At 37.4% G+C, this 26445-nt stretch overlaps 1 protein-coding gene across 8 annotated transcripts in view; it reads right to left on the bottom strand.

The window, feature by feature from the left end:
* Positions 1-12133: 12133 nt before the first annotated feature.
* NLGN1 (neuroligin 1) overlaps positions 12134-26445 on the bottom strand; it is a 430580-nt gene continuing 416268 nt past the window's right edge. For 5 of the 8 annotated variants that reach the window (XM_050308089.1, XM_050308088.1, XM_050308087.1 and 2 more), the window contains 3 exons: positions 19846-20058; positions 14183-14972; positions 12134-13187 (listed from right to left, as the gene is read on the bottom strand). In XM_050308089.1, the coding sequence (XP_050164046.1) occupies positions 12365-13187; positions 14183-14972; positions 19846-20058 (1826 nt within the window). In that variant the 3' untranslated portion in view covers positions 12134-12364. The remainder of the gene's footprint in view (positions 13188-14182; positions 14973-19845; positions 20059-26445) is intronic. The other 3 variants (XM_050308091.1, XM_050308095.1, XM_050308093.1) reach the window with 1 other exon arrangement.

Here is a 26445-nt window from a genome sequence, read left to right on the forward strand (position 1 = left end):
TCTAATGGGGCGCAAGTGAGAGGGACTGTGTGTAAAGGAGCCAGAGTAGCATCGCTGGCAGTAACAAAATGGGTCTGTGCCTTTCTGTTCCTCATCTTCCACAGACCACTGAATGGATTTGAGAAAGGTCCAGTACCACATGTCCCCTCAGAGGCATCCTGGCACGGTGCAGACTCCAGCTCTTGGAACATGATGCCTCACTGCCAGTTTAACTGGGAGCAGCTCTGAGGCTGCTACTTGCTCATGTTGCAGCTGAATGAGCTTGGAGATGTTGAAGGATACATCTTGTGGGTAGGCATCTCAGGCTCACATGGGGTAGATACTCAGTGGAGATTACAAGTCAGGATGGCTGATTGATCTTTCCTTTTGTTGTTGAAGACATATGAAATAAAACAAGTTCATTCAGAATAACAACTGCAATATAATTTTGCAATAATTTTGCAAAATATAGGCTATTTTTCTATTTATTATGAAAATGCATTACTAAATTTCACCACATAAGAAAATTTTTTTTCCCTTTAAACCAAGATATAAATGACCAGTAAAATTATTATTATAATACTTCTTTCTCTTTGATTTTATGATGAGACTTTTCTTTCTTCTATGCAACTACCTATTTTTGATCCCATCTTAAAAGCAGTTTCACATTATGGGAAGAATGCAGCCTATCCTATGTAGCTGCATATAGGGGGTGTCAAAGGTTTGCAGTCTGCAAATTCCAAGTTTATCAGTTGGATAAACTTGGCTTTACCCATGACCAGGCTCTGACTATATCAACACAGATCCAGGATGAACATTCATGAAAAAATAAGTTCAGCACCTACCTGAGGGATTATGGACAGATCACAGACCACAGAAATTATGAGGCTGAAGAAGTAGTTGCAGATGTGCTCTAGTTTGGAAACAAACAGCTGAATACTCTGGCAACTGTCACCTGGTGTGCAGCAAAATTGCAACAGGTCTGCTGTGAGGTAACATCTGTGAGTTAAGGTCATGAGCAAGACAACAGTTCAGATTAAAATTTTAAACTAAGAAAATGTTTGCTTGCTTTTACTTAAGTTTTTTCCAAGATTTAATTTGCTGTTTAGCACACCAGACCATGGACCTAGATCCAATACCACCATGACAGTGATAAAAACCTGAAATAAGCTGTTTGGTTGCTCCCCTCTGCTGCATTTCAGTCTGATGCCTGTAAATTCCATGTGGAAGGCTGTGACCACTTATCCTTACCAGCCTGCACAATGAGGTGCTTCCCAGTGCCAGTGCTGCCTTTTGACAACTTGTCTGGATTTTCCAGTGAGACTCTGGCAATGCCAGGACAGACTGAGGAGCAATAGAAACTGCAGTGTCTGTGGTCTAAAGCTGAAAGATTGTTCTACACCATCATGATGCTTGTACAGTGCTGTTGTGTTCCAATGACCAACTTAGACTGTAAATGGGCTACAGCCTCGTGACATCCTAGGAGCTGTGTGTCACTAACATCAGCCAGGCAAAGGGATATTTAAACTCAAAAGCTGAACAAGAACCATCAAGATTTCTTGTTTCACCTACCTATAAGAATGAACATAGAAAAGAGAGTAGATGTTAATGAAAATCTGATTGCAGAAACTAACTGCCTGAATGCCAGCAGGGAAATTCCTCTTGACAAGGGTGAAAGACAAGACATCTCCCATTTCCCAAAAGTACTCTTCATTAACTTTGTGAAAGTCAAACAAAGCTAATATGCAGATAAGCATTGTGCACTAGCTCCTTACCTCTCCTCCTCAGAAAATGCCACATATAATGCAGGACTGAAGGTGGGGACACATAGGTAAGGGTCACAGTATCAAAAAAGGTTATTTTCTGCTGAATCATATGTAGTCACACCTTAGACCAAACACCTCTACTGTAAACCAAAGTCTGCTGTGCCCAGTATCTAGCTTAACTAGATGGTAATTTCTTCATGTAAATGAGAGTTCCTTGAAGATCTTGGAGTCAAGGAGTCCCGTGAATGCTCACAGCTGTTCTCTGAAATTCATAATCTTCTAGCTTTGACCTCTAATCTGAGAAAGCAGTTTTACAGAAACCTTACAGATCAACAGGATGGACATGCTCTTGGTGGTGATTGCACCACAGGTAGTCCCCATTAGCTGATGTTTCTCCTATTGATCTCTCCTCTAAATGGATAATGTTTAGTAGCTTCATAAGCGATGAAGCCATCAATATCTGTCAGTATTTACACCCCTTTGACCTCAGCGTGTGGCAAATATTGCTATCAGTTTTATCTATTTTGTTCTGTTTGTTTTTAGTTTTTCAGTTAATCTGATTCCAACACGCAGCTTGAGGTTGAGAGGGTTGAACAAATGCAGCCAAGGCACTCATGTAGCTCCTCTCCAAGACATAAGTGGTCATATTTTGCATAGTTCTCTTAATAACACCAGTGATTTATAGGACGATCGGTTCTGTCTCCAGTAAAGTCAGTTTACAAATGATTTATATGCAGTATTGCTCTAAAGCATGTTTTTATAAATCTTGTGGTCTTAAGTGCTTGTCAAATAGATGTCAGAGACCACACGGAAGTCTAAAAATACTCACGTAAACCCTTCTTCAAGTGCTCGACATCAATGCATCTATTGTACATCTTCACGCTCAGCACAGGTTAAAGTAGTGCCACTCACTGTGACAGTGTAACTAGAGGCTGCTAAGCTGACAGGAATAATTTATTATGCTGTTACAGCTAATAAAACCTCTTGTGCTTTTGGGCAGTTTTTGAAAATACAACTCTCATCCTTTTCACATGTGAACTCTTGCTGTTCTTATCATCTCTTGCAGTCCTTAAACAAGGGTTTGAAGCCTGCAAACACACTCAAAACTATGGAGAAAGTGGAATGTCTGACTGCTCAAAAAAAGGACTCCTCAGCACCAGAACAGGCAGCTAGTAGTCTTTTTTGTTAAGCACAGCTATTGTGTGTTGTTAAACACATCTAAACCCACATTAACTTCTGAGAAGAATCAGCCCATTTGATCAAAGATGCTCAAACTGGCAAAACACAACAGCCTCACCAAGTGGAGGAGCCTCTGTGCCAGGCAGCTCAGTAGTGATTTGGTCTCCAAAATTCCCTCCTCTGGGCTGGTGTTTTCCCTCCAGCTCTTCTTCCCTGCTTTCTCTTCTCTACAGCATTTCTCTGTTCTGCATTATCCCTTTGCTAAATCACTCCTAGCAAAACTTATCCCTCACAAAGCAATATCACATGGAATAAAATATTGTGGAACTGGCAATTCTTGTAAACCTCCTCCCTGTGCCTTACCTGTCTTGGATCCATCTATTTAATCCTGGAGCTATTTAGAGAGATGGAAGAAATAGGAACATCTCCATCCCATTTAGCCATCCCAAGGCAGAATCCATTCTGAAATGCATTCTGTGCTATAGAAACCATCTGCAGCCTCCTCCAGTATTAGCTATACTTACTACTTTAAAGTTTCTACACTATGAAGTTTCTTAAATGAGGATTTTTTCATTACTTTGTGCTGCCTCAGAGCCTTCCCTGTTTAGTTCTAATCACTGCTGGCCTTATTCCCTCAGCCCTAGGCACTATGGTAATAAAATAAAGAATGGGCATGAAAAGCTGTCATTCTGATCTATGCAACTGGAAAAAATAATTATCAATAGGATATATAGACATACATATATGTGTGTATACAGAAATATATCCATAAATGCTTGTGCCAGGTTTTCATAGTTAAGCATATCTGAAGGACAGAAAGGGCAGTAAATTTGTTCATCTACTTTTGGTTCTCTCTCAGTCAACAGGGACAACTAGATACCAGAAGACTATGATTTATCCAGTACTAAAATTCCTCCTCTTATTAACTTCAGGTAAAGTCTAGTCAGCTTCTTTATACTAGGCACCTAATGCTGGTGGTTAAATTTAGGAAGGAAGAATTTCAATCTGATAACCTTCAATATCCAGCACAAATCTACAGCAAAAACCACCACCCACAATCATACCCAAACCACTAAGCCCTTCTTCTGCTCTTTATGAAGGGAAACAAAGAGCTGTTTCAAGTTATAAACCAGTAGAAAATTGAGGCTGATGCTGCCCATCTGTGATTAATTCCCTTCTGCTGGGGGAGGTGCTCATCTTTCCTAGGTGCAGTCAATAGAAATTTGGCTGTTTCCTGCAGGGGGGTCAGGAGGAGCTCAGCTGTAGCAGATACAGGCACCACAACAAAACCCCCTTCAGAAAAAAGGTCTGACGTCTGCACAGCCACAAAAATCACATCAACACTTGTCTGAAGCATAGCCACGAGCTGGAAACTATTAATTTTTTAAGCTTTTGAATCTAGGAGGCAGCAGAGTTCATGAGTCTCTGCTTATTTTGGGAGGCACGTGTTTACCTTAGCTTGAGGTTGGCTTTTGCTTGTGAAGTTGCACCTCTGGCATCTTTTTCAAAGGGAAAAATTACCATCTAGGATGTGTGTGAGGATAATTCAGTTATGACTGTGACCTTCTTGGCACATGCCTGTCTTCGTTGACTGAAGGGTTTCTTGCACCTACCCACAAGCAACTGATCTGGGCCATACCAGATGCAAGAGGTACTAGAGTAACTAGATTTCCTTTCCATTCCAAATAGGAGTTCCTATCTTTGGGAGTTCACAAATTAGTAATAGCCCTGTATGTGCAACTACAAGAAAAACAAGTTAAAGCAAAATTTCCATCAGAATGCACAAGAAGACTGATAAAATGAAGAAAACAGATATTTAAATTGTTTCAAATATTTGCACCTGTGTGAGGCAGTAGCAAGGTTGTAAGAGGGCATGAAGAACAAATTTGCACTTATTACAGAAACTGTTAAAAAACCCCAACCAAAAACTATAAGGAAGAAAAAAACAACTGAAAATATTATGATATTTGAGTAAATGATGAATGAGTTAGAGACAACAAACTGCACCTAGCAATAGTCCATACTGACTCAACTCAGTAAAGACAAAGAGTTTCTAGTTTTAAAATAAAATCTCTAAATTGAACTGTAGAATGGAACAAGGACAAGTATGGGACAAACAGGCATTTACATGCAGTTTTACAGTACAGTCAAAATTCTTGTAACCACGTAGCCCTTTTAGATTTAAGATAAAATGTATCATTGAAAAAGGATTACTTGTTAAAAGAGAGTGTTAGATGTACAAATATTACCAACATTTTATTAAATTTGACAAATGTTCCTTCTTCTTTCAAACACAGCAGAATTTGCAAGTGTTTTCATGCTTCCCTGGTGGGTCTCAGAGATACAGCTGGGAGTGTTTATCTTGGAGAAGGCTGCTTTCATGAACTTAACCCTGCTCTTTCCTCCTGGGCAAGGAAAGAGGAAAATTCCTAACAAGGTTCCTGGCTGCAGAAATTAAGGTTGTATCCTTTGCTGGGTTCTGATCAGCCTTCAGAGAATCAAGATACCTCAGTATGCCTATTGGGAAGAAAAAAAGGAGAAAAAGAAAACCCAAACTCCAAACTCTGGCTTATTTTGCTTCTTCTATTACGTTTTCTGATCTTGGACACTGAAGTTGTGATTCATGAGAAGAAACCAATGGTTCCTGTTATATTCATCTTCTGTGAAGAACAGGGGCATTTACTCCACTAAATAACTGAGGAGAGAAAAATATATTTATGGCAAATTGATGAATGTTAAACAAAAAAATCAATGTGGTTTAACAAGGGAATTTCTACTATTTGACCAAGGGTAATTGTTTTTGGATGTTATTTACCATAGTGAAGGTCCATGTTTCCAATTACAAGAAGTTGCTCTAGACTTACCTGTATGCAAATAAGAGCAAAATTTATTTATCTGTTCAGCCAAATATCACCACTACATAGGAGTAACCTTGTGAAAGATTACTCCTTATAGTATTAATTGCTTAAAATTACTGCTGAAGCTGTTTCTAGAAATCAGTGGATGAAATAGGTACGTTGTACATCTCACCCTCCCAAACTGCCAGAAAGTTCTGCTCTGCTTCTCACTTTATCCAGGGAAAAGGCAAGTGTATTGCACCAGGACTGGCCCATGACTGCTTTGCAGTCCCTGGGTTTCCTTTTCTGTCCTTCACACCCATGAGATACAGTCAAGCTCCATCCCAAAGCCATGTGCTGAGACCAGGCTTGCTGAGACCTGCTAAAAAATAAGGCATCTGATTTTACAGTGTCATGGGGATGCCTCTTTTTGGGAAGAATCTGTCTGTATCCAGCCACTGAGCATGAACACCTGAACATAGATACTCCTCTTTACAGAAATACAGATGGATAAATGAGTCAGGGAGATCTGGAAACATCCAAAGACTCTTAGTTAACCATGGACATAGCTGGTTGAGTTTTATATGGACCTCACAGGATATCATACAGATTTGTGAACTGATTCTTCTTTCTGTAAGGCAACAGGAAAATTCTCATTAACTTCCTCAGTAACTGAACAAAATCACTAGATGAAAAAATTGTCTTTTTTGTATTTTTAATAATGCAGTTAAAGTGTTAGCAGCTCATACAGTCTTTCACGAACCTCTTGCTAACTGAGCTCTGGTATTATCACCTCTGGTTGCCAGTGTCACCAACTTCCATTTGAAAAAAGTTACTGCCTCTTACAGCTGTAAAGCAAAAAACCTGGATATGAACTGCCCAGCCCTATAAACTTAAGAACTCCACTTTTTTTTTTTCTTTTTTTTTTTTTAACTGGCATCATTATAAAGCTAAATTCATAGATGCTAAGTGCCTGGCATTGCTGACATTGAGAGGGGGAAATTCAGAAGACTGAGGAAATCCAGCTATTTCTGTCCTGATTTTGTAGCAACATGTGGTCCAGTTGCACGTCTCTTCCCTTCCAGAACGGAGCAGAACAGAGCAGGCTTCCAACTGTTGTAAAGTGTCATTGTGTCTTTGACATTTAGGTCAACATATAGATTTGAGGATCAGACAGAACTGTTCCTTTCATAAAGATTTTAACATAAAACTTACTACACCATGTTAAGGCTGCAAACTGTGGTAAAAACCTATTCTTTGCATCAGCATAAGTACTATGGATTTATTTTTTTTTTAATAGAAGTTATTTTTTCTCCTGATTTTGGCCTTAAAAATAAGTGTAAGCTTATTTTAAAGTGCATTTTAATGCCTGATAGTGCTCATAAATCAGGTAGTTTATACTTGTAGTAATTTCTGGGAGTGGGTGTTCATGTGCATGAGAAGATATTCAAAATTGGATGGTGAGATGAGCCATGATGAACATTAAAGGTCCGGAGGCAGATCAACAGCTGGTGTAAATTGTCAGGGTTTCATTGATTTCAATGGTCCTATGATAAATACTAATTCAGCTGGTGCTATAAAAAATGTCATCAGTTGAGCATCTGGTCAATAACAGTGGAGAATGAAGAATGTACAGGTGTTACTTCCACACCTTTGAATGGTGCAAAAAGGTAAAATTCCCTGGTTAGTCACATTTTTTGAAATCTGCCTTATTGGCTGGAGTAGTGCACGTGGCTATGCACGTGGAGACAAAGATGCATATACACACAAGAAGGCATTTTCTGTGACAAATAAATACTTACACGGCTTCTTCTGCTGTGACGGTACTTTTATCTTCACACAAAAACAAAATAAATTTCAAGTTACTGTATAAAAATTACTTGTACAAATTTGTTGCATTTCTACAAGGTTGTTCATCCATCCCAGTAGCAAGGGACAAAAAACTCAGAATAGGCTTTAATCCACAATTTACACACAATACTTAAATTCCTTTTTGAAACTAAAGCTTATTACAGAAATGATAGTTTCCCATGTGTACGAATTACTGAGAATTTTAATATCAACAAAAAGGAACGAAGCCAGGTTGCATATAAAAGTCTACACCTCCTTGGTGACTCTCAACAGGTTTTTTTTTTTACCCTGAACATTTTCCACCAGATAAAGTTCATTACCTTGTTCTAACCACTTCCCATTTCAGAAAGTTAAGATTTCACTGAACCTGTAAATAAGGAATTAATTACACAATAGCATTAACAGAGCCTAAGAGAAAAGGGACTTTGCGCATGGCTGGTGATGAACTCATCGATTCTGCTCTGGAGTTCTCTTGAACACCTTATCAAACGCTGCTGGTTTCTAGTCTGCATACAAATGTTTTCATGTGCCTGAATGAAACCACACCAGAATGTTTCGAGTGAAAGCCCGTTTGCCATGCTTTCAAATTGTTCATATTTATTTGGAGGCCTCAGGAGGACATCTTAATCTTAGAGTGTTATTATTTCAAATAGAAGAAGAGATTTTTAATGTTATTTGGAGAAAGTCCCTCAGCTTACAGGCTGAAGAAAAAGAAAAAGCAGAATTGCTGCAATAGATATTTTGACAAGAGCTTTGAATGAAAAACAGCAAAACCTCTGCAGGGAATTTCCTATTAATGTAATTTATTTGGGAGCACATTTTCACAATAATAATTAAATTATCTAATGCTCGCTTACATTAAAAAGCGACCATCTGTAACTGTTCATTACTAGAAAAAGAAAAAAAAGGAGGGGAAAGGCCAATATTCTATACTAACATGACAGGAAAAAAAAGCAGCAACTTACAAACATCAAAGGTATGCCATGATGTTTGGCAGCTTCCTATGAAGTCAGCTGTTTCATCTTCTGATGAAGGTGGCAACAGAAATTCCAACACCTCCTGTGCAGTGGGGTCTTCAAAACTGTAACATGTTTATTTGTTAGACCCCTATTCAGCTGGTTTTCAGGATGTTTGAGTAATAAAAATATCCTATAATTAAAAGACTTGTGATACAGGAATCCATCTTTAGTACAGATAACAAAAACAACTACATTTTCCAATGGGAGATTATATTCAGGAAGTTCATCCATGCCTTCCAAGTCTTCCATGTGTGGAGAATACCAGGTGTAACCAACTGAGATACCATTGAGAGAAATGTGTTTTTATAGGTTTTATTTCTCCTAGAAATGTCAGCACAGCACATTATATTGCCTGTAATTTTAATAGATAAACGAGACAATGATTCCATTGTTATTTTTTTTTTCTCAAAATGGTAGAATACATTTTCTTAAAAAGGTCTGCAAACATATTTACAAAAGTGTGAAAGCAATAAATGCAGGCTTTTTAATATTTTTACTGAACTTCCAAAGACTGACTGATATCCTAATTTTATTGGAAATCTGGTCCAAGGATGATACAAGAAATTAAATATCACACTCAGTTTTGCTTTCTTGTCGGATACCGTGGAAAACAAATCAAACAGATAAATATTTTGAAAATAACAAATTTATATTTCATGAGGCATAATGAAGATATTCCAAAACCATTTCCTATATTTTCATTTCAGCGTTAAAACATCTCTTGATCTTTCTTAATGTTGTGTTAAAACGTGGGACACCATCTTACTTTTGGAAAGCCAGCTGCTGTAATGTCATTATAAAGTAGCCACTAAAATATCATTCACAGTATCTGCATCACAAGAATGGACTTTTTTTTCCTCCAAACAGGAGTGACAAAATTTGTGTTGTTACTTCCATCTTTCACATTTTAAATACTATTGGCTGACAAAAATAAAGTGTAGTGTCATGCTTGGTTTACCTAAATCATTTATTTTGTAACTAATAAAAGTAAACAATTACCAGATACTGTATATAGAGAGATATATAGATATATGGCCACAAATAAACTATAGTAGAAAGTTATTTTGGTTTTGATAAAGTTAAGAAAAGCACATAAAATCATATTTCATTAATATCTTGTTTTATGGCCATCAATATTTTTGTATTTTTTTGTTTTGTTTCATCAACATAGCAAAATACAATCTTCTTATTAAACAATAATTATCAGATGGCAGACAATTCTTTTTATTGGTTTACATTGGCAGGTCACAGTCTAAAAGCACAACCACATCAGGCAGAAATTGCACACAGACCGCTCTGGATTTTGAAGACTATTTTTCATGCTCCTACAAAAAGTCCTTAATCTAAAACTGGGAACTGTAACGAGTACTAATTAAGTACATGGGTTTCTTTTTTTTTCTTTCTTTCTTTTTTTTTTTAATAGGTGAATAAAATAACTGAAATTGCAGTACTTTATTTTGGTTTCTGCTCAGTTTTTGATGCCCATGCTCCATGTTAGCAAAAACGCTCTCAATTTCCCAGCAGTCTTTTTATAAAAGTTCAATCACCCAAATAAAACCCAGGTGATTTTTTTTTTCCTTATCATGGAATACTGCAGATTTATTTCAATTAGGCCTGTTTCTTGGCTTTTTTTTTTTTTTTTTGGTGTTGATACTGCATTTTTAACTCATCCCTGAAATCTAGGGGAGATTTACATGTGATATTATGACACCATACAGTCACAATGTCAATATTTCTGTAAGAAATGGTTGTAGGTGGGGCTGACCAATAAATATGCAGTTGTATTAGTTGTAGAAGGCATTTTCATGTCTTCAAGAACCAGACTGGTCTTAAGATATTACTCTTTATTTGAGACAGTTACCATTACTTCATTAAAAAATGACAAAACAGCAATAAACATTTTAGCTCTTTAATGAGCAAAGATCAGGTCTCTTAACATTGGAATAATATTCGTTATCCAGATTATCTTTATTTCACTCAGTGACCAGTAATATGGCCAAGAAATACAAAGTAATTTTCCATCAAGTAGTATACAATTTTTGTGTGTAATAAGCTTTCATTCTTGAAAAAGAGTAACTGAAAAGAAATGTTTCTGTTACTGCAGTTAGTTTGTCAGAGAAAGTTCTTCGCATTATCTTACAAACTATCAAAATTGCTAGTAATTTGAAAAAATGTAAAAAAAAATCACATAACTTTAGTCTAATAGAAATATAGTACAGGTAAGAGAGAAAGTATTTATCAGGGATGTGCTCTTAAGTCCATCTCAATTATTTCTTTTATATAAATGTACATCTGATTACATATACAAACATTTTGAAAGGACCGTGGTATAGAATTACTGGAAAGCAACAGGGGAATGAAAAATTTCTTGTGATTTTAGAACATTCACTTCAACTCACACAAACACATGTAGTATTCAGATTTCCAGTTGTTGGCTCTCTCCCCATTCTTACGTACCCTCCTTTTCTACACTCTTGCCATCTGGTCTAGAGAATTCATTGGAATGGAAAAGCTAATGTATAGCAAAAAAGGAATTAACATTATTTTAAAGTATTATAAGTAAACTTTGTTACATGCAACATGAGTTGAAATAATAAACTGAAAGGTGTAATCAGAGCTGTAATATTGGGGCATTTTTATATGGCAAAATGTTCTTGCAATTAAATTTTTTGGACACACTTTACCTTATCAATTTGAACTAAATGTAACTAAATCACAGCAAATTATAAATCGTTCTTCAAAGGAGATTCCATTAAAGTTTTAGCTATTTTAAAGTTAGAAATTATTTAGGTGGAAAGGAAAAAACTTAATAATACACATTTTTTGTCTGGGATTCATATCAGTGATGGTCCACCACTGTATACTTAGAATGCCATAAATACCTTTAAGAACTGTTGCAATTCCTTTTCTTTCTGAAGCTACCATGAAATATTTTACTGTAATTACTTTTGCCCCTTTAAAAAACTTCTTTAGGTTGTGCCAATTGATGGAGAAAGCTTCTATTAAAAACTCCAATGGGATGAGAAGAATTTTAATTACGGCTTAATCAGCAGCACAGCCACCAAGCATATAAATTATCATGCACATCGTGCTAAAAATATCCAGTTTCCTTTATTCCCACAACTTTTATACTGACAGCACTTATGTGATAATGTTGTACCTGCCAGGCTGTAAAACTTCTTTGACTGGCAGATTTCAGCATGAGCCCCTTTCTAAGGCCTTAACAGCATTGGTGCTTTGTGTACTTATTCAAATATGTAAATATGGTCTACACAAGAAAACAGGTCCAAATAAAAATTGGTGAAAATTATCTGACATTCCATTAGTGTGTCCCTTGTGCATATTTATAGGTTTTTAAAATTTTCAGTCATAGTTCTTTCCTGTTTGTGTTGCACATGCCTAATTCCATTATGTAACTTAAATCTTCAAAAAATTAATACTTGAATGTGAATGAAAAAGTATCATTCAGGACAACTGCTTCAAGCAATTGCAAACAGTTAGGGTTTTGTTTGTTTGTTTGTTTGTTTCCTTTTGTTTTGTTTGTTTCTTAAGTTCATTTGATATATGTACAATTCATTTTTTCCAAAACCCCAAAAGTTCTTGATATGTATATTCACATAATATTCCTCCATATTTAAATAGTAAGAGTCTTGTAGGTTGAAAGCCAAGTAATCTTCAGTAATATCACCTACTGTAATCCATCAAAAAATAAAGTTTGTTTCGTCTTGTCTGGCTATACCCTGGTTGTTGAGTGTGAATGGGGGTGGGGATGAGGATGGGGCAGAGTATTGTTCTGTCCTCCGGTGAATGTGTTGAATGTGTGTAGGGGTTGAATCCCTGGTATAGTGTTGGGGATCATTGTGATGGTGTTGGGTGTCATTAAGGGAATATCATCAGGAGACCTTCTCATAGCTAGCGTGTAGTCTGGGGGACAGGCGGTCCTAAGAACCACCTCATGTGGATGGATGGACTCACATTCATGATCCAAGTCAGTGTGCTTCATTTGGAGGGACATTATCTCCTCTTCTTGTGCATGGGTAAGATCATTGGTAGTAGTACGTTGTGGGCTACATCTCCTGTGGACGTCGTGTCTCCGCTTGTCCTTTTTGTAGTACAATGCTGCAAAGGCCAAAATGTTCAGGAACAGCAAAGATGCGCCAACCGCGATAGTAACGCTCAATTCTGTTGAATAGTCCCTTTGATCCACTGAAAATGGGCTTGGTTGTTGTTTGGGATCATCTTGTTTGGCTGTAGGAAAGGCTGAAGTAACTGAAACTGAATTTTTCCTTGTTGGTCTGAAAGTATTATCAGTCGATGGCACTTTAGTTGTGGTAGAGGTATACTGTGAAATGTCGTTAAGATTGTGCAGATGAGGTACCAGTTCCAACCAAAGGTTCACTTTATTGGCCCTATAGTGTTCTTTAACTCGTGGTTTTAATCCAATGTGAAGATAGAGTTGGTCTTTCTGAGAGTATCTGGTCCATGCTACTTCTTCAAAACGATTTGGTTTCGTATGGATGAATTTTGTATCTTGCGGCACTGGTTGATTTGGGTCACTAAAAAAAAAAATAAAAAAGAGATATCTCTAATGTTACAAAGCATTTCAAACGGAATTATAAAATTAACATAATTAAGATTTTATACTAAATGTTTAAATCTGCCTTTGGACGGAGCAGAGTGCTATTCCCTAAAATTAGAGACCTTAATAATCTTGACTAGAAACAGCATTATGCAAATGAAACCTTCTTTTACTCAGACTTCAGCGACTCTCCCAGTTCCCCAAAATGTTAGTGTCTGTCTTACACTGAGATCTTGTGCTGCTGAGGACAGATTGCCACCAGTGTGGTGATGTGGACAAATGATGAGACGAGTGTGAGAGGACTTTAAGATTTGTTTTTCTTTTTTACCAACATAAAGCTCGTAGAGCTCAGCATTTCCTTTCATATGCAGCTTTTGTGGCCTTCCGGGGTAAAGATCATGGCAGAGCACAACTCAGTGCAAAAAAAGTCAAAAATAACTATGATCAAAGGTAACAAAGTATTTTGAGCTTCCAGTGAAAGAAGAATTAATGAAAATGACAACATTTTCCAAATTGAAAGTCACATATTTGATAATCAGACACATCAATTTAAGACAAACTGTGCTCTTAAAATAAGATGCATTATATTTGATGCAATATTTTCATAATTTTATGTCTCATGGGATGAAAACATCAGTGTTGGGGTGAAGTCAGTTACTAATGTAACTATATTTAACTATACAAATATGTTAAATGCTTAATTATACACCTTTATGGGGTTCCTTACTTATATTTGTGTATTTTTAAAAACTTCTTCACACAGAATTTCCACAAAGATGTTATTCCATCTTTTTACCAGAATATGTAAGTGAGCTGAGGGATATTATAATAAACATCAATATCCAACCCAATTCTTAATCCCTTATTCATCCTATAAGTTCAGAGGCATTCCCAAGGGAGATAAACATTGGAAAGCACTGCATCATTCCATCCTGAGTTTGCACACAAGACCATTCATTATCTGGTACTCACCCAGTCTTTGCAAAGTTTGTCCAGTACGTCATCACCACAGCACTTAGCATGACATCATTTTTGGAGAAATTGCAAGGAAATAATTCAGTAGGACCAATCATGGGGATTCCCAGTACGTAAGGAACCTCATCTCCATGGGCTGCATCTGCCCATGCAGGTACCTGATCTGTCTGGCAATGATGGTAGAAGGCATAGAAGTATGTAGGCGATCCAAAATTCGAGTGAAGATCTGCTGTGGCCACCGCTGGTGCAACCCACTGGTGATCAGTAAACAAAGCCAGCAGTGTTTTCCTTCTGGTCTCAGGATTGTGTCGATCCGCCCAGTCCGTGTACATAAATTTAATAGTTTCCCTCAGTATATCTTTGCCTTCTGGGTATCCGTATAAGTTATCGACAAAGTTAGAAACTGCGAAGTCAAAATCGCTGGCTGATATGCCATCTTCGCTATCCACGATGTTTTCGACAAATTTTAACCCTTCCCCTTGGTTAACTCCCAGCATGATGTCGTAGTTGAGGAATTCTCCTTGTTCCATCAGGATCTGAGGATCATCTGGTATCACGTCGCCATCTATTACCGGTCCGAAGGCTATGTGGTATCTTGCTGGTTGAATGTCCTGGTCGACAAGTTCTCTATAAGGCTTCTTCTGTAGACATTCTACCAGTTCTACAGTGTCTGACATGTTGCAACCAACTTTTGTAGCCAACATCCTGGCGTATTTCGCAGGCTGAAAACTAACTGCCCAGCTGGAGAGAGCTGTTCCACTTTGAGCTATTGCTCTTTGAAAAAGTCCTGTGGGGAGAAATATTTGAAAACTACTGAAGTGACCTTGAAACAGCCACAGACTTGAAAGATTCAAAGGAGTTCTTTGAAACAACAAGAAAACTTCAACAGAAGAGATACCTGAATCTTAATAGTACTTAAATACATGGGTTCTGACTGCTGTTGTACCTGCAGGTAACGTGCACAAAATAAATGCAATATGTGCTGAAGCAAATGATTCTACCTCAATATAGTCCAGCTGAGGAACAGACTTTCAAAAGAAACTCAGGCAGTAAAAAAGAAGTGGCATTACCTTATGTAGTATAACACTAACAGCTTGAAAGAAATCCCTAAAATTAAAGCAATTTATAGCTTGGAGGAAAAGCCAACAGGTCTCTGAAATGGGCTGAAGTTGCATGCATAAAACAATATGTTAAAAAAACCTAAGACACTTCTTTATGTTTTGTTTGGGATTAAACCTGGTTTGAGATGTGCTCTCAAATCGTCTGTAATTTCAAAAGTTTATATTCTGGAGGAACAGATGAGAAGGTACTAGGCAGCTATTAAATTTATAAGTGTCTAAGTCAAAATCCTTTCTTGTAAGGAGCTTTTTAAATGCAGGTTTATATTGATCACACTTACATAAAAAGGGAAATGATATATTTTACACTATTTAGCTTTGTAATTTAGAGATTTAAACATATGTTCAGGTATTCATTTAGGGGAGAGAGAATGATCCAGCACTGCATATCAACTTGCAATAAATCCCAAAGACTTCAGTGCAATTAATTTGAATTTATGCTGGTTTAACTAGCACTCTGGCCCAGAAATTCTACCCACAGAAATAACAAAATATGTTGAAATTGACGTTTCCTTTTTTTCTTCTCCCTCCTCTAAGGATTTTTAAAACATATCATGGAGAAGAGCCTCAGCCCCGACAGTCAATGAATCAATCTAAATTTTTTGCTATTGGATTTAATGCAATCAAAACTCCATCTTTACTGTGCACACTTCTTGTGTTCTCTTTGTATTGGGGCTTGGACTTTTCCCACTCCATTTGGGGAGGGTAATTTGGTGTCTGAAAGAGATATATATATATATAAATATATATATATATATATATATAATGCTCAGAAACTTAGGCTATGTTTAGGTAACTGGGACCTTTCTGGGGTTTTTTGTTTGTTTGTTTGTTTGGCTGGTTTGTGGTTTGTTTTGTTGTTGTTGTTATTTATTTTCATTAAAGTTAATCCCAGTAGTACATCTTTTGCACAAACTACTGGACAATATTTTAGGACCCTGCCTCCTATAGTTCACTGTGGATGATACAAAATGGCTATAGCATTCTAGGCTGATTTAAGATATACAGGTCAGAATTTTGTTTGACTTATGCTGATAGGCACCTGGAGTCATTCCACTGACTCTGGGAGAGTTATTTGAGGACTGGAAGTGACACTTGGCCCCACTCACTTGATTTTCCTAAGAATGCATTTTTGTTCCAATGCTTGATGAATAGCTGGATACTCCCACTAAAGGAACTGGAGTGAAGGTGCTCAGCTTACTTCAGAAATGTATTCCAATAACGCACAAGATGGCTTTTACTTTTTGATAAGTAACATATTTCTATTGATAGAAAAGTTCCATAGCCTCTAAATCCAATCACAGCCATGCTTTCACAGCCTCCACTGCAGCATCAGACCCTGTGCACTCACAAGTTAGCTGGAATCTGTTGCTGGCAGCAAACATTTTACAAGCTTCTGAGGAATTTTTAAATCATTCCAGATTGTATTAGATCCAAATCCCAAAGTCTTAAAATAAGATAGGTGTGGAGACTGAAATATCTAAACTCCAGCCTCTCCTTAAATTTATGAGAAGTCATATCCAAGGTATTATTTCCTTGCATGACATGAGTAAAAATAAGAATGAACTTGAGCTATAAAACAGCTAAAAATATATTTGCATGTTTATAAGGTCAGATATTGAGCTAGCATAAATCAGCTCAAAGTCAGTGGAATTACCACAGAGGATCCAGGCATTGTAATAAATGTAACTAAATGACAAAGCTGAGTTTTAAAAAAATATGTATTTCATGATACTTCATAATGTGTGTGGGTTTTTTGCATCTTTTGTAAATCTATTTTTATTGCTTTGTTAAGTATGCCTGAACAAGGACAGAAAATGTAAGCTAAGTGTAAGAAAATGCTGATATAAACACTATGGCTTGCTAAGTGCTACATAAACATCAAATGCTGGATTAAAAAGTGGTCAAGGCCTCTGGCCATAAAGCTTTCTGAGGAAGGAAAGCTAAGCATCCCTCCTTTTGCTGAGGAATGCTTAGAGAAATATTCCTCCACTTAAACCATGTTGGTGAAAAATGAACAATGGTATGAAAAATTATTTTCATTCTGTGACATAATTTCTGGAAGAAATTTGTACCTCACAGGATGGAGAACTACATTTTTATCTGATGATGTGCATGGTTTTATTATCTCTTATGGGCTTCAGACTGATGGAAAGAAGATTTAAATGTTCAGTGGACCATAGCACTTTGTGTCTCCTATTCAAAGCATCACCAAAGTAAATAATAACAATTTGCATATATCCATCTGTATTTTCAGAGCACTTTCTGAAGATGAGTGCTGTTCTTTCTGCCCACTTGCAGGTGGGTGGCTACAAACAGCACCATCTTGAAATAGGCTGAATTCCTCCTCTCAGCTGCCAAGGGAATCTTTCAAAGGGAAATTATGAGAAAAGAGAGCATACAAATTTACAGATTATCAAATAGACCAGTTGATAATCATAGAATGGTGTGGGTTGGAGGGGACCTTACAGATCTCCTTGTTCCAACTCCCTGCCCTGGGCAGGGACACCTTCCACTAGCCCAAGTTGCTCCAAGCCCTGTCCAACCTGACCTTGAACACTTCCAGGGATGGGGCAGCCACAGCTTCTCTGTCCAACCTGTGCCAGTCACCACCCCCACAGGGAAGAATTTTTTCCTAACATCTGATCTAACTCTGTCAGTGTGAAGCCATTCACCACTTGTCCTCTTGTAAAAAGTCCCTCTCCAGCTTTCAAATGTGAATGTGGAACAAAACAACATGAAATAAAAGGGAGTTTGGAAATGTTAGAATATCAGCAGATGTTTAAATACTTGAAATAACTTTTCTTATTTGAAACTGACCAATTTTTTTTTTTTTAATGGCAGGTCTAACCACCTCTAAAACAAACACAACATATATGGGGCTATGGCACATTGTTCTGTTTAATCCAAATTTGAACAAAGCATGGGTTTGCTTTCTTATAAAAAAATGCCTCGAAGATTTACTTTTACTGAGGCTTCTTCAGTTCCCCTCCCAAATGCTCTGTTATGTTGGCAATTTGCTGCATCATTTTCCCCAAACAAATTCTGCTCCTGTCAGAATTCTGGCCATGTGTTGCCATATGACACGGTAACATTTGCTTGTAAGAGGAAACACATGACTGTCCAGACACTGTAAATATGGGATTTCTCAATAATGCCATGTTATGTCAAGAAGATCAATATTATCATCACGTAAAATTTAGGGGAGGATAAACCAGGTCTCCTCATTCCACCTGAAACTAAATCCTTGATAAGAAAGTTGTTTTTGAGTGTTCTGATAAAAGAAGATGGTGCAGTGTGACCCTCAGGTTACACTGTGATGAAGTAATGCTTACATCTTGTTCTCATCTTAGCTTGTAAATATTTCCTATTTAAGTGCAGGTAGTTATAGAAAAAAAAAATATTATGTTAAAAAACAAATTGTGGAAGTAGACTAAAATTCAGACCACGGTCTTATTTTCCACTTGAATTTTCTTGTAAAACTTGTATTCTTCTCTCATTTAAAATAGTGTAACGGAGTGATCTAAAGAATCTGTCACTTCTATTGACCTCAGTGGGATCAGCACCATGACTTTGGGTAAATGCAGCTCTTTTAATGTCAGTGGAATTATGTTTTTATGACTGGCCAATTAGTCCCCCATGGAGATACAGCAATAGAAATTAGGGGAGGATTATATGCACAGGGCACAGTGTGATGTCCCTGGTAAAACTAAACAATACAGATAAAAATATGCAAAAACAGTGAGACAAAAGTAATGTGATCAATAAGCAAGAGCCATGCAAATGAGAGAAACTGTGTGAAACTGTGGTGCAAAAATCATAGAAAAAAAATTGGGTGCCTCAACCAGCATGTTTTTAATTTCCTGCTGTCTGCCTCGACTAGAGAGAAAAGGTGTTAGTTATGAAATAGGAAAAAACATATAGAAGAAAATCCATTTGCAACTTGGATGCTTTGACAATTTTGGATCATGCATGCAAAACATTCAACCATTCTTTTATTAGATGACAGCAAGTGAAGTTCATGCAGTTTCAGACAAAAGATTTCTGAACTAGGTACTTGTTTCCTTTACACAAAATAATTGTTTTAAGCATTTCAGCTGTTAGCCTGGAAAGAGAAACTGTGTCATTTTATTTTTCTTCAAATTCTGCTCCTCAGGAGAAACTAAACACGCCTTTCACAACTGCCTGAATAAAGACGACCTCATCTACTGTGAGCATGACTGACTGGTTTTCCAAAAAGGACACCCTTAGGTAGGAAAGAAGAGAGGCAAAAACGATGCACCAAGAAAATGCTGTTCAAAAGTCTGCTATAAAGTGTTTCTACAAAGCTCCACAGGAAAAAGAAGAAAGTGACCCAAAATTTAAACATGCACAGAAGAGCTGAGGGAGAAGGAGGCTTGTGCAGCCTTTAAAAAGTTCTCTTAATATTGAGCTGAACTCAACAGTTCATAGGAACAAAGAGAATATACAGAACATCACATAGTACTAATGGTGGTGGCATGCAGACACCAAAATTGTCAAAATTTGCAACCTGCATAATACCTTTGGTTGAATTGCTCCAACGGTTACCTTCAGAATAATGGGATAAAGTCAACAGATTGACGCATGAACCGCCTGCACCAGATCCAAAAACAGTTATTCTTAATGGGTCACCACCAAAGAACCCAATATTTTCACTAGTCCATCGCAAAGCCTGAATTAGATCAAGGAGGCCATAGTTTCCTTTTGCTGCTTGGTCCCCGGTGCTCAGAAATCCTGTGAAAGGAAATGAAAAAAGAAAGGGTTAGCAAGTGCTCCTCTGACTAATCCTGTTTAAGTCTTCCAAGTAAGATTTCAAAAGTATATGCTGTTGAATATCACGGAACTACGTAATTTTCCATATTGCCCGGGAAAAATTTGTGATTTTACACTGTTTCTGAAGCCAAATTATTCTGTATTCACTCTTTTGGCCATGATGTATTAATGCAGGGAAGATGAAGATCCCAGGCAAAATACTGAATCTTAACAGGTTACAACATATTAATCCCAAAGACTTTGTGTTGACTGTACTAAGTTTAAGAGTAAAGGCTTAGCAAACAGGTAAAATGCAGTTGCTTTGTATGGATTTGGTCAGCTCTGTGTTGCACTCCTGTACCTGGATGCAGCCATGAGCTTTGCACATTGCCTGAGAGGCAGTGATTATCCTTCCCTGAAGACTCTGTTTGGTCATATCCTGGCAACACACGGTCTTTTACTTTTTTCTCCACCCAAAAATGCAGCCTATGTCACAGGACAAGCAAGGTTGAACAATGAGAGCAGCTCTGAAGTCTCCGAGCTCCATCCCACAGTCATTAACCTGAGTTAATTGAATCTACATTAAATGTATAAAGATAATTTAAGTTGTTTTCATGACCCCTTAACAGCAGAAAGATAGGAGCTCAGGGGTAATCTGGAGAGCACTACAGTTGCTCCCTTTTATTCCTGCTGGAGAAAAAGCTGTGGCATGTGTGAGGTGCAGGAATGATTGTTTCACACTTTACTCCCAGCAGTACTCTCACATTTAGTATTGCTGTTACTCTTGTCATTAGAGCCTACTGACTCCAAAAGGGGTACAGTAAAAACTTTGAAGAAAGTCTCTGTTGATCAAAGACATTGCTTTTGGATCCCATTTGTCGACATTTCCAATTTTCTCCGTTTAATAAACAAATGTTTAAATAATACCAGCATTATGAAGTAGTCCATACCTTTATTTGCATATCAAACTGATTTAATGCTCCCTAAATCGTGTAACTGTTTTTCAGTACATGCTTTGTAGAGAAATGCAACCATTACAACAATTATTTCCACATTAATTAGATATCAGTGGGTCTTCTAATCTCGTCAAAGTTCTACTGATTTAACTCTCTTGAGTGCAGACAGCCTACTCAAAAGAAGTTTACAGTAGTTTTGCAGACAAATAGCTCTCAAAGGAGTCCTACTGTTTCATTATGACAATAAAAGCAGCTTTTGAGACATTTCTAACAAGACACGTGAGCACATACATCTATAAAGCAAGGATTTAACAAGAATACAGATAGGTGCAGTGTATACCTATATTCATGGATATAATGAACATGTCATTTGTTACTTTATTACTCTGATTTGACTTCAAAGTTTGCCTTTGCTATTCTGTCCTATGTGTAAACATTTATACTAACAGCCCTTCTCTGCTGTAAACTACACTGAAAGCTAACTGGCCTCACTGCCTCAGTAGCTGAGCTCTGCTCGCTCCATTTAGGGCAAGAAGCTTTTCTTGTGAATCAATCCTGATTTTTGCCATCATGGAGAGGGAACAGAAAAGTGGCATAGGGTGCCAGGCCAGCAGTTCTCCCACTTCCAGGCCTAATGTACCAAGTCTAATGGACATACTTCATTCACTGTAGCCATAGTAAATTGTTACTCCTTTAAAATAATCCCTATTCTAGAACTAAAACCTGCTATATTTACTATTTAACTGCATATAAAGCAAAGTAACACTACTACCATAGAACAAAATACCACCTTGTTATTCAGGGAAAGCCCAGAAATGAAGTCGTAATTATAATTAATAAATTTATTCTTATTTTACTATTACAGCTTAGCACAGAGTTGAGATTATTATGATGTCATTTTACTCTGCTTCACTCTCCTTTATTTTCCTTTGTGGTCAGAGGGTTGGTGTGAATGCCTGTGTGAAAGCATGGTCCCCATACAATCCTTCCAGAAGTATTGATTCTTCTCTTCACGCTCCAGTAAAATGTTGTCCCCCATAAACAGTTTTTAAGGACACAGAGAGATGATGCCTTTGAACATGATAGCAAATCTAATGAAAGCTCCCTAACCAGTCTCGCTGCCTTTGTCAGCCTGCTTGGAACTGAGGAATGGTACCAGGGACTGCAAGAAAATTAAAATGTAGGAATTTATGGGAACTACAGAATCCTGTGCCTACACATGCTGGGAGAGTCTTCCCCTTTCTTTGCATAAGTATAGGGCTGTGGAAAATCAGTGACAAGTCAGTTTATCATATCCAACACATAAGTGACTGCACCGATTTAAGGGATTACAGGAATGATTGGCACGAGTGCTCCTCAAAACACAGGCAGCAATGAGATGAGAGTAGTTACAGAAGTTACCAAAATTGTGACACAAATGTGTCCCTATTTTCTTTTTTCCATTTCCCTGGCTTGCAAATTCCCTCAGCCTGGTCAGGATCTGCTCTCAGCACAGCTGCAGCATTGGTTCAAGGAAATCCTGTAGATTTCTCAAAATGATTCCAAGACATTTATTAGGAAAATAGATGGTAGGGTTATAGCTGAGATACAGCAACTGCCCTGAAGGAACACAAATGCAAACACTCAAACTTTCTGAAAAGGTTATTTTCTTTACTCTCTGCAGAGAAGTGGAAATAAGTAAGTCTTTGCCCGGAAAAGCAACAGATTAAAATTATAGGTAAAGCCTTAGGGCAATCCCCTGGTGTTAAATGAGTTCACATCAAGCCCTGAAGCTGGGTGGGGAAATGTGAAATCCTTGGGAAACCATAAATATGCTACTTTTAAAGAATCTCTGCGATAAGACTTTAGATTAAATATCTTCTGTTGCTAAAAGTAGACATCAGGAACCTTGCATTCAGTTCAGGGAATGTGCCAGGAGGGGGAGCTTTCAGTTTAGTTAAAAAAAAAAAAAAAAAAAGGCACTATTAGTAATATTCTCCTCATTCATCTATATTAAACAAATTATGACTTGTGTCCAGAGCAACAGCTCTGATGCAAAAGAAATATCTCACGCCTCCTCAGCAAGAACCACACTGGCTGACTTCCATATCTGCACAAGATGGATGATGATTGATGTTGACTTTCATGACATGAAACATTTCTATCTCATTTTTCAGAACCATAAGAAGCCTGTTAATATCACCACCTGTTCATGCCTTTTTTTCCTGTATGCAGTGGTATCAGCGTGGCTTAGGAGAATTCAGAATGTCATGAAATCAGACATAGGAGTGATAAAACAGATGAGGTTTTTCTTTCCAGTTTGTGGTGGGTTTTTTTTGGTGTGTTTTTTTTTTTTAAACTAGTGAGGAGTGCCTCAATACAGATAAACTCATCGAACTAAACACCTGCAGAGAAATGCTTTAACACATAGCATTGTATCCAGCCTGTCAGTCTGTGGGTACAGGTACTTATCCCTATTTATCACTTAGATAAAATGGAGATTGGAACAGTATCCTTTGTCTTTATCCAAGAGGAGCTTTCAGGATGTAATTAATATAGATACCATGCATTTCAATGCATTCCTATGACACAATCATCACACTATCTAGTTATTAAGCTCCCAATTTTGAGTCACAGAGGGGAACCTGCTCTCGCTGAAAAGGGCTTGTGTGTCTGAAAGCTTGTCTGTTTTTAAACTGCATCAGCTAGTCTATTAAAATATATTATCTCTCTCTGCAAATACTGTCTTATTATTATCCTTGGATTGTCATCTCACCAAGAACACTGCTATCATTTTCTGCCACCTTTGGCCTTGTAAAAAAAGGGAAGTAAATTATTCCTTATTTTAGTTATTCCAGGAAGACATTCTCAAAAAAACTTAGTTTTGCATTATTCTCTAAAAAGGTCAGATTGAGCTAATTTTGTTCCATAATTAAGTCCTTCTACTGGAAATATTCCAATCATCAGCTGAACAATTGCTATTTTATATTCTGAATGGAGAGGTTATCTCTTCTTTTATCTCCTCCAGAGGAGCAGACTCTAATAGAATTATGGAAGTGAGGATGTGGTCTTTTGTGAGTTTAAGAAAGAGATTTATTAAGCCCATTTGGACCATTTCTCTGTTACATGTCTGTTAGACAAATATGCAGAGAGTGCCACAACCAGGTTCTGTATTTTTTATTAAGATAAATTTTAATGCTTTATAGGCTTATCTGTCTGGGTAATGATTTCTGCTTGCCATTCAGATAAATCTTTTTCTAATATGATTCCAGCATTTTTGAAGAGTAAATAAAATAATGGACTTGGGAAACTTAAAATATGTAGTTGAAAACCTTACTAGTTTGAATTACTTTAAGCTCTGGCCTAATTTGAACATTCATATTAATGCAGAAGGGAAGGCCAAGACAGAATTTTTCCTAAGGTAAGGGGCAGAACGCCTTGTTGGACAAAAAAAAAAATCTGCCTGTGAGAAGATGCACAGCAACAAATGCTACTTTAAAAATAAGAGTGTATAAAGACTAGTCTGACATGCTTAAAGGGGTTTTTCCAAGTGCTGTGTCTCTGAAAGCAGTAACACTTAAGACTTTAATATTCCCCACCTGCTTAGGCATGTGTTATAATAACTGGATTTCCAGTTCCAATTCCCTGTGCAATCAAATGCCATCTTTTATTTTGTTAAAATAAAATGTTAAATTGTACGGGTATAAATGCACCAACGCATACTGGAAGAATTCAGGGCATATTTTGAGGGAAGAATTTATATTCCCTCTGGATCACAAGTTCCTTGCTTAGGACTTTAGCTGGACACCATCTATTGCTACTGAATGGTAATTGCCATGCACAGAAATTTTCTGCTGCCCTTTAAACTATACCTACTCAGATAGGAATGTGAGCAAGATAAGCCATTTTTAAGAGAGATGGTTAAGCTTAAAGAGCACATTTGTTTTCATCTTAGCCATCTCTGTAGAATTCACATCAGCTAACTAACCTGAAGGAATTGTATGAGCAGCACTGTGAACATTAATGTATATGTGATATTCATGAAGCAGAGGATCCTGCTCTTTGCTTTGCTGGCCAGCACATCCTAATATTAACAGCATATTTTAGTCATGGATAAGGAGTAAGGTGACTAAAAGGACTAGGAACTCCCATAAGAAAGATGTAGGAGAATATGAACTATTCAGTGCATGAAAAATATTCCTCTGCAGACATCTGCAATGTACCTCTGCTTGAGAATCAGATTAGCAAGTCTTCTGAAAATGCTGCTCAAGCAGGAGTTTTGTATGAAATTTATTTAATGTACAGAAAAGTGATTGCAACATTAGCAAAGTTCTTGCCTGTTTCTGTAGCTCTCTGCCACATACATATTAGCAATAAGATTAATGATTTCAGAAGTGCAAGATTTTAGCTTAACTCTGTGAGATGTGCACAGTATCATGCTACATCATTATGCACTCTTTCCTGGATGTTTAAGATCATAGAATTGCAGAATCATAGAATCACTTAGGTTGGAAAAGACCTTCCAGACCATTAACCCAGCGCTGCCAAGCCCACCACTAAACCATGTCCCCAAGTGCTACCTTTTAAATCCTCCCAGGGATGGTGACTTCCCGGGCCAGTGCTGCTGTCTCGGCAGGCAGCCTTTAGAATTTCCCAGTTATTTCATCCAAGCAAACAATTTACAGAATTGAACCAGTAAATACACAAACTTGTCACTGTATCCTTTGGCATTTTGAAAGCATGCATGGACAAAGGCATGTGATCATGTATAAACTCCAGTGTCCTTTTTCAGCATCGGTCTTCTACTGTTGGAATTTTTAATACTTCTCCCAGGGTACTAAATCCTTTGAATTAATATCAGTGAAGCAGCTGGAGCCTACCTGGTCTTTCCTGTGGCTCTTTGAACCAACAGAAGTTTTCACTTCCTTGCATTTTACATAATTTCTTCTCCTGTGAGAGACTAAACCAACTGAACACTGCAAGGTAGAGAAGTCCCTTACAGCTGTTTCAGTCTGGTGTCTGTCACTTGCCAGCACTAAAGCATTACAGCAGATTTCTAGTGTAGAGGCAGACTGCAAAAAAGTGAGTTGCCCCATGCCAGAGCACTTCATTCCACTGCCAGAGATATTTTGGCATGACTTCACTGGGTGTAATGTAGCCCAAAGCAGGATAACCCTCAGGCTCTCTCCAAAACACAGGTTCTCTTTCACAGGCTTTGATATATCAAAGTCCTTCAAATGACAAAAAAAAAAAAAAAAAAAAAAAAAGTCTGGATGCAGCTAAATTTTTTTGCTGTCCTAGATGGATAATCTTCAGCTATCACAGAAGGAAAGAAATTGCTCAAATTTATTGTGATATTCTTGACAAGTTGGGGCTGTTCAGCCTAAAATGAGAAGGTTGCACAGAGACCTCATGGCACCCTTCCAGTATCTGA

This window comes from Myiozetetes cayanensis, unplaced genomic scaffold (assembly GCF_022539395.1).
Source record: "Myiozetetes cayanensis isolate MyiCay16 unplaced genomic scaffold, myiCay2020 scf13, whole genome shotgun sequence".
NCBI classification, from domain to species: domain Eukaryota; kingdom Metazoa; phylum Chordata; class Aves; order Passeriformes; family Tyrannidae; genus Myiozetetes; species Myiozetetes cayanensis.